Source organism: Protobothrops mucrosquamatus, unplaced genomic scaffold, assembly GCF_001527695.2.
Source record: "Protobothrops mucrosquamatus isolate PMUCROS unplaced genomic scaffold, P.Mucros_1.0 scaffold4870, whole genome shotgun sequence".
Lineage (NCBI taxonomy): Eukaryota > Metazoa > Chordata > Lepidosauria > Squamata > Viperidae > Protobothrops > Protobothrops mucrosquamatus.
This window is the reverse complement of record NW_015390758.1, coordinates 32,914-41,168: the sequence shown is the minus strand read 5'-3', so window position 1 is coordinate 41,168 and position 8,255 is coordinate 32,914. Positions and strand designations below refer to the sequence as shown.

The window sequence follows — 8,255 nt, the reverse complement described above, 5'->3', positions numbered from 1 at the left end:
GCGGGAGAAAGGCGGCTATTTGCTTTTTGTGAGAAAGGAGAGCTTAGTGTTGTTTTTTTACTTGTGGTAAGTCAGTGTTTCTCAACCTTGACAATTTTAAGGCATGTGGACTTCAACTCCCAGAATTCCACAGCCAGCATTGGCTGTGGAATTCTGGGAGTTGAAGTCCACATGCCTTAAAATTGTCAAGGTTGAGAAACACTGCTTGACAATACTTTATCTTTAAAAGTAGAGGCTGGCAGTGCGGTTACTTAATGACTTCGGACAAGAAAATATATTTGAGTAGTTCATCTTACAGATAAACCGGCATTATTTGGCGTATAAACCGGGAATATTAGGGAAAAAAGCCTTAAAGGCAAATTTGCACTCTGCAAATTTACGTAGCTCTATGGCGCTTTTTAGCAGACGATTGAAAAGACCTCCGGATGAGGAAAATGGACTTCCGGCGACGGCCATATTAAATCCGCGAAGTAACGTTTTAGCCGGTACAGTCTGAAAATGCTTCCTGATTTACGAACCAACTTCCGGTCGAGAAAGGACGGCGGTGTCTAGCTTGCTATTCTCACACAGTTCTACGTTCATTATTGGGGTTTGATATATTTCCGGTTTGATTGTTTCGGTTTCTCTATTGGCTGGGGAGGGGGTGGGAGGAGGAAGACTGAAAACCGGACCCTCGAAAGGTGGAAGTACGTGCGCATGCGCAGACCGGGACGGTGTGCTACTTAGTCGTTGTCCGGCCGAGGGGGATTCCTGCCCTCAAGACAGAACCATCGAGCTGCCAGGAAGGAGGAGTCGGCTAAGAGTCTGCGAGCCTTTCGTGCGCCTGCGCCTTGGGTCCCCTCCGTCCTCTTTTCCCCGCCCTTTCGCCAGTTCATCTCCGAGGTGTGAAAAAAAAAAACAGAAACAAAAGCTATGAGAGACCGAACGCAGGAGCTGAGAGAGGTGAGAACGCCGCCCGCGCGCCCCTTTTCACGACGCAGGGCTTAGCCCCGCCCACAACGGTCGCGGTTGCCCCTCCCTTCGCGCCACCGGCCGCTCTGGCTTCGCGTTGCCCTCCGCCGCTTCCTCCAGGCTATTCTGTCTGCCTTCCCCCGCCCCCTCCGCAAATTGGGTGGCTTTTCTCACCACCACCCCCTGGAGTCAAACCTGCGGCCCATTCCCCTTTCCCTCCTGACTCGTAACTTCCTTTCTCCGCTGGACCCCATTCACACAGCCTCTTTCTCCCCCACATTTAATGGCTCCATCATCAGTGCCTGAGGCTGCTTCCTCTTCCTGCCCGGGCAGATAGAAGGTCCTCCCGGGCTGGGATGGAGAAAAACCTGCCTCTTCTCTTTCCAACACAGGAGTGGGAAGAGTGACAATAATCTTATTTAAAATGGCGGCCGCCCCCTTTCTTTCCACCTGGCCTCCCAATGATCTCTGCCCCTTAGCTGCAATTTCCCCCTCCCTCCTCTGCACTGCCTTCATTCCTTCTCCCATCCTCTACAGACCCATAGCCTTTATATGTGTCATTCACACACACACACACACACACACACACACACACACAACTTCCTCCCTGGTTACTTTTCTTGGCATGGTTGCAGCCCTCCCCCCCCCAACTCTCCCTTGGCAGTGTCACCCCAGAGAAAGTTTTAAGGCAGTGTTTTCTGGACCCTGGCAACTTCAAACTGTGCGGACTTCAATTCCCAGAATTCCCCATCCAGCCACAACTGGCTGGGGAATTCTGGGAATTGAAGTCCACACATCTTCAAAGTTGCCAGGTTTGACAGAAACGCTAGGTTAAGGGAATGGCTGTCAGCCTGAAGTGACAGAAGCTTGAAAGGGGAAAAATTTGGGAGCCGTCCTCAATCTTTGGCACTACAACTCCCTGTAGCTCAGTGTTTCTCAGCCTTGACAATTTTAAGGCATGTGGACTTCAACTCCCAGAATTTCACAGCCAGCATCGCTGGCTGTGGAATTCTGGGAGTTGAAGTCCACATGCCTTAAAATTGTCAAGGTTGAGGAACACTGCACGGTGTAGCTGATGCCGGCTGGGCCCTGATAGGAATAGTAAAAGCACCAGGTGAAGCAGGTATTCCCAGGTGGCCAAGGGTCAGCTGCCACTGTCCAATCTAATCTAAAGACAAGGTGATCGATTAGCATCAGTAGGGAGAGCTGACCTGGATTTCCAGGATAAGAATGTGAGCGTGACCTGGTCTTTTGGCATGGGATTGCAGTGGAAGGGCAAGTTTTAATTTTGTCTCGGAGGGGTTTGTAAATGTGTTGGTATAAAATTATTTACGCATTTATTTATGCATGCTTTTTGTTGTCTCAGCAGTTGGCACTAAATCTGTATATTCATTAGGCCTGTATTGTGGACTTTCCTTTTGTGTGTGTCCCTTTGACTCAGTCTTGTCTCCTGGCAACTGTCTGGAGAAGTCATTGCAGTTTTTTGGGCAAGACTTTGGAAGTGGTTTGCAATTGCCTCCTTCATAGGCTGAGGGAAAATAACTGGCTCAAAGTCACTCAAGTAAACATGTACAGGAGATGGACTAAAAATCATGGGCTCCCATTTTCTGGGGTGATGCCTTAAACCAGGGGTAGGCAACCTTGGCTCTTTTATGTCTCGTGACTTCAACTCCCAGAATTCCTCAGCCAGCCAGGCTGGCTCAGGAATTCTGGGAGTTGAAGTCACGAGTCATAAAGGAGCCAAGGTTGTCTACTCCTGCCTTAAACATACCATGAACTGGCTCTCTGGGTTTTCCTTAGTCTTCCAAAATTCTTAAATCCCTGTGTGGCAGAATAAATATTTTACTAAGTACTGATTCAGCATGGCTGCCCTACTGTATAATTATTTTAAAGCATTTTTAAATGTGATTTTTTTTAAACCCCAGAAGAGAGCTGATTCCAGCTGCCTGTGGTTTTTGTTGGAAAGGGTACTTGTTTCACAATAAGATGAAAAATAGGTTTATTTCCAGTTAATAGATAGCCTACTAAAATTTTATAAAGGAAGGGAGGGGATTGATTCAACTATTCTCAGAACATAATTGTGGTTCTTAGCGCAAAACCCTACTAATTAAGCAGGGTTGGATAATTGTACTACATGGTTAAAGTTTTAATTGGCCAAAGCATTTAGCTTAATTAAATAGTAGTAATAGTTCTACTACTTTCTCTTACATTTTGAGAAAGGAGACTTGTTAGCTTCTGGAAACTCATGATTCCTTAAGAGAATGTGCTGTGCCAGTTCTTGGTGTCTTCTAAAAAAAACATGTATTTGATGCAACCACAGTTTGAGGATCACTGAGTTATAGCAGTGACACAGAATTTCCATGGGAGGAAATTATTATTGTTTAGCTGAGCGGTTTCCAAACTTGGCAACTCTTAAGACTTGTGGACTTCACTTCCCAGAATTCCTGAGCCCAACCATGCCAAGTTGCCAAGGTCAGCTACAGATTTTTTCCCCCTCCAAATTCTATAAAATAAATTTATTCTATAATAAAATAATAAAATTCTACATTAAAAGCACTGGTTAGCAAGGTGGACTTTTTTTTTGGTTAAGCAGTAGCATTAACCTCTAAATCCACACACAAAAGTCTGCACAAGCCTTGCAGATTATAGCCTATACGACCAGAAAGAGGAATACAATAAACCCAGTTTCATTTCAGTCATTACAAGCGAACTCTAGATTAATGGTTAAGTAAGTAGTGCCTGGGGCTGGGCTACATTAACTGGACTGCAGAAATCTGGATGGACACTACATGATTGGAAAGACTTTGCATTTTCTGCATCCATTGACGGTCCAGGTAATGTAGCATTCAACTCAAGGTGGACCTTGACTTAACAACCATTTATTTAATGACATTTCAACAGCACTGAAAAAAATGTCTTATAATCTGGCCTTGCACTTGTGTTGCAGCATCCCTGTGGCCACATGTACCTGCCATGCATGAGGTATGTGTGCTTTCTCAGACATGCTGTACCTGACTTTCTTTCGTTTATTTTTCTTTCTACAGAAAGATGATGAATCCGACAATGAAGATGTTGAACGTGTGGCTCTTGTCATACAGCGTGGATCAGCAAAACACAACTCCCCTGATCCTACCGATGAATTTTTCCAAATGGTATTATGATCTTCTTTCTTGAGCACTTCTTTGTTTTCTCTGTGTGCATGTCTATATAAATAACAGTGAAGGAAATTTTTTTCTGTCTTCTGTAAAAACTCCATCTCTTCCTGTAGTGATTAAAAATGCCCATTTAAACATCGTGACTGCATTTCCTACCAACGCTATAAGACAGTGATGGCGAGCCTTTTAGAGACCGAGTGCCCAAACTGCAACCCAAAACCCACTTATTTATCGCAAAGTGCCAGGGCTGCATCAGCATTGTGGTGCCCTCAGGGGCTGGGGGGGGTCACGGCCCACTGGGTGGGCGTGGCTGCAGTGGTCACAGCAGACTGGGTGAGCGTGGCCGGGGCCAGTCCCTCGCCATCTCTGGGGCATCCCCTGGGGGCCAGTGCCGCTTGCTCGCTCACTTCCTGCCCTATCGTTTCCAAACGCCACGTGCTAGCTACTCTGGTGAACTCTGCTGGGGCAACGGCGCGCGTGCCCACAGAGAGGGCTCTGAGTGCCGCCTCTGGCACGCGTGCCATAGATTCGCCACCACTGCTATAAGACAGGGCTTTTCAACCAGTGGTACAGGTACCACCTGTGGTACATTGGCACCTGGCAGGTGGTACGCGACCATCCTAGAAAAGTGGTAGCGGGGGAGGGGAATGAGCTGAACCAGTGGCAACACCGCACAAGCCTGAGCGAGAGATGCCTGGAGCTGCAGGGCTGTCAGGGCTCAGCGGAAGCCCCAGGATCAGTGCTGCTTTCCAGCTGATCGGCGCTTCGGGACTGTCAGGGCTCAGCGGAAGCACCAGGATCAGTGCCAGGCTCCAGCTGGAGCTCGGCGCTGATCCTGGCGCTTCTGCTGAGCCCTGAAGAAGCACCAATCAGCTGGAATGTTGCCTTATCTCCAGGGTCTTGTGATTTACATTCAGATGCGTGGCAACTGATTCGTATTTATGACGGTCACAGTGTCCCAGGGTCATGTGAAGTGACCAAAACCTGCTGCAACCACCCAGCAGACGGGGGGAATAAAAACCAAACACCCCCCACCCCACCCCCGCTGCCAATCCTCAACAGAAATGCTCACAACAATGGAAACCTCGGACAGGAGGAAGAGCGCCACCGGGTGGGCAGGCAGGTGTCTTGCTTGGCTGTGGCTTGGGGGGCACTATTTTCAGTGCCATTGTAACTTCGAACAGTCACTAAGCGAACTGTTGTAAGTCGAGGACTACCTGTACTTCATCACTTTTTTCCTTTTTTGGAGGGGGTCATCAAGTTTTTGACACCTTGCTAGGCGATTGGTGGTACTCGGATATTGCCGTATCCGAAAAGTGGTACAATGGGTGAAAAGGTTGAAAAGCCCTGCTATAAGATACCTCCCTCCCCCCTATTGTGAACTGCTTATAGTCCCCTTGCAGGAAAACATTCACAGCTAGCTGAATTGATCCTGAGTAGCAACAAGAGGAAAATCGGACAGGAATCAGAGGCCCAAATAACCCAGATTATTTATATTCACTGACTGTGTATCTCAAAGTTAGTACAGCTAACATGCTGACCTAGTAGGAAAGGATCAGTAATGAGAAGAATGGGTTTATCCAAAAACATTCCAACGTTATGCTGTAATTCACACTGTGTCTGCCTCTTTCTTTGCCTGGTCTTTAAAATGCAACAGGCCAAAGATGTATAAGTTGTGGTTCTGCTTTTGCTCAGGGCTGCTCAGCAAGCAACCGGTGCTTTGCTGGAAGTGCAATGTACACTGTGATTGTTTGTACGCTTAATCTGTTTATGTTGTATCTTCAAAGCAATTTGGTTGCTCTGGTGAGCCAGGTTTTGGCCACAACACCCTGCTGTTTGATTGCTTGATATGTCCAGTGTTGCAGAAAACATTGTTTTGCTGCTCTAATGCATTGGGAGGACAGGAAAGAAAAAGATCCTTTCAAAGTCCTACGTGATTTGGGTGTCGGGTTGATGATTAGATAATTTATTTTGATAGGATTGTAAAGGTATGAATTATAGCAGGGCTTTTCAATCTATTCACCCATTGTACCACTTTTTGGATATGGCAATATCTGAGTACCACCAGTCGCCTAGCAAGGTGTCAAAAACTTGATGACCCCCCCCAAAAAGGAAAAAAGTGATGAAGTACAGGTAGTCCTCGACTTACAACAGTTCGCTTAGTGACTGTTCGAAGTTACAATGGCACTGAAAAAGTGCCCCCCAAGCCACAGCCGAGCAAGACACCTGCCTGCCCACCCGGCGGCCCTCTTCCTCCCATCTGAGGCTTTCATTGTTGTGAGCATTTCTGTTGAGGATTGGCAGTGGGGGTGGGATGGGGGTGTTTGGTTTTTATTCCCCCCGTCTTCTGGGTGGTTGCAGCAGGTTTTGGTCACTTCACATGACCCTGGGACACTGTGACCGTCATAAATATGAATCAGTTGCCAAGCATCTGAATGTAAATCAAAAGACCCTGGAGATGCTGCAACATTCCAGCTGATTGGTGCTTCTTCTGGGCTCAGCAGAAGCACCACGATCAGCACCAAGCTCCAGATGGAGCCTGGCGCTGATCCTGGCGCTTCCACTGAGCCCTGACAGTCTTGAAGAAGCGCCGATCAGCTGGAAAGCAGCACTGATCCTGGCGCTTCCGCTGAGCCCTGACAGCCCTGCAGCTCCAGCCATCTCGCTCAGGCTTGTGCGGTGCTGCCACCGGTTCAGCTCATTCCCCTCCCCTACTACCACATTTCTAGGATGGTCGCGTACCACCTACCAGGTGCCAATGTACCACAGGTGGTGCCCCTACCACTGGTTGAAAAGCCCTGAATTATAGTAATAGCCACATTTTCTTTACATAATTCCCTTTGAATACCAATGACTTGAAAAATTTCTAAAACTCTTTTGACTGGTGTCCATTAGTACCATGAATTTATTGGTGCACTGCATTGCTCTCCTAACTGGTGAGAGGAAGGCAACAATTTGTTGGCTTGCAAAATCTCCAGGATAGATACCAAATCTTACATAGGATAGGGACTTTAGTTGCCACTGATAGCATATCTGCCCAAATGTCCCAAAACTCGAAAGAAAGAAAAAAAGTAGTTATGCTGTTCATGAAATCAAGAAAAGGGAGAAGAGTGCAGTGGAGCTGAATGAAGCTTGGGTGTGTTCTGAAAGAGCCATGGTGATGAATATATGCATAAAAGCGAAGGTGTGGGTTTAATTATGAATGACAGAGTTAAAATGTACGTTAGCAATTATGTATTGGTATTACTGGATTGCCATGAGTATGTATGAAAATAGGATGGCATTATGCTACAGTCCACAGAATGGGGTTAACAAAAAGAATCTGTAATGAATTTTGGGGAACAATGGACAACAGTTGGAACAAGGTACAACAATACTCCCGTCAAAAAAAAAAAAAATGAGCCATTCAAAGACCCAGGAATATCTAGCCATTCAAAGACCCAGGAAAAGATCTGTATTTTGAATATGTTAAGAACAGATTTATTATTGCATATGCATGAAAAAGAAATAAAATCATGGCGAATGCAGACAAAATAAGAAAATGCTTGAAGGAGGATTTTATAGATTTGTATGGAAATTACAATGATATGTTGAAGGTGAAGTTAAATGCTTTTAAAGTTAGTGCCCCCCCCCCCAAAAAAAGGGTGAAAAGAAAGCTGTAAATCTTTTGATAATGTAGAAAAATAGTGAAGCTGCCAATTAAGTTGGTGTGCCTGGGAAAAATTAAAATACGGAGTGGCCATTCAACGTATTTGTGAATATTGCATTCATATCTGACTTGAGAAAGAAAATGCTGTTATTTTCCTACACCTAGAGAAAAATGCAGTTGTGTAAATGCAGCACACACACCCCAAGCAGGATTAGTTTAAGTGCTTGGGAAGATGTTTAGCAGAACTTTTGACAGAAAAAATATGACGGTGAGCAAAAGTGCATTGATTGCTGAGAGTATGTAGATCAGGCTTATTATTTTTAGCAGGACATTGACTATGTGAATAGGATAAATAAATATATATAATGTTTTAATAGCAATAAATTTTTGTAACTTTTTAATCTCCTGGTGGTCTCACTGCTTGTGACCCTTCGAACATATATATATATATATATATATATATATGTTCGAAGGGTCACAAGCAGTGAGACCACCAGGAG

The 8,255-nt window shown here is 45.7% G+C and overlaps 1 protein-coding gene across 1 annotated transcript in view; it reads left to right on the top strand.

Annotated features, from left to right (window-relative positions):
• Nucleotides 1-787: 787 nt before the first annotated feature.
• Nucleotides 788-8,255, top strand: part of LOC107299401 (syntaxin-4-like) — a 31,101-nt gene continuing 23,633 nt past the window's right edge. The window contains exons 1-2 of the mRNA XM_015828764.1: nt 788-942; nt 3,996-4,103. Coding sequence (XP_015684250.1) covers nt 913-942; nt 3,996-4,103 — 138 coding nt within the window. The 5' untranslated portion in view covers nt 788-912. The remainder of the gene's footprint in view (nt 943-3,995; nt 4,104-8,255) is intronic.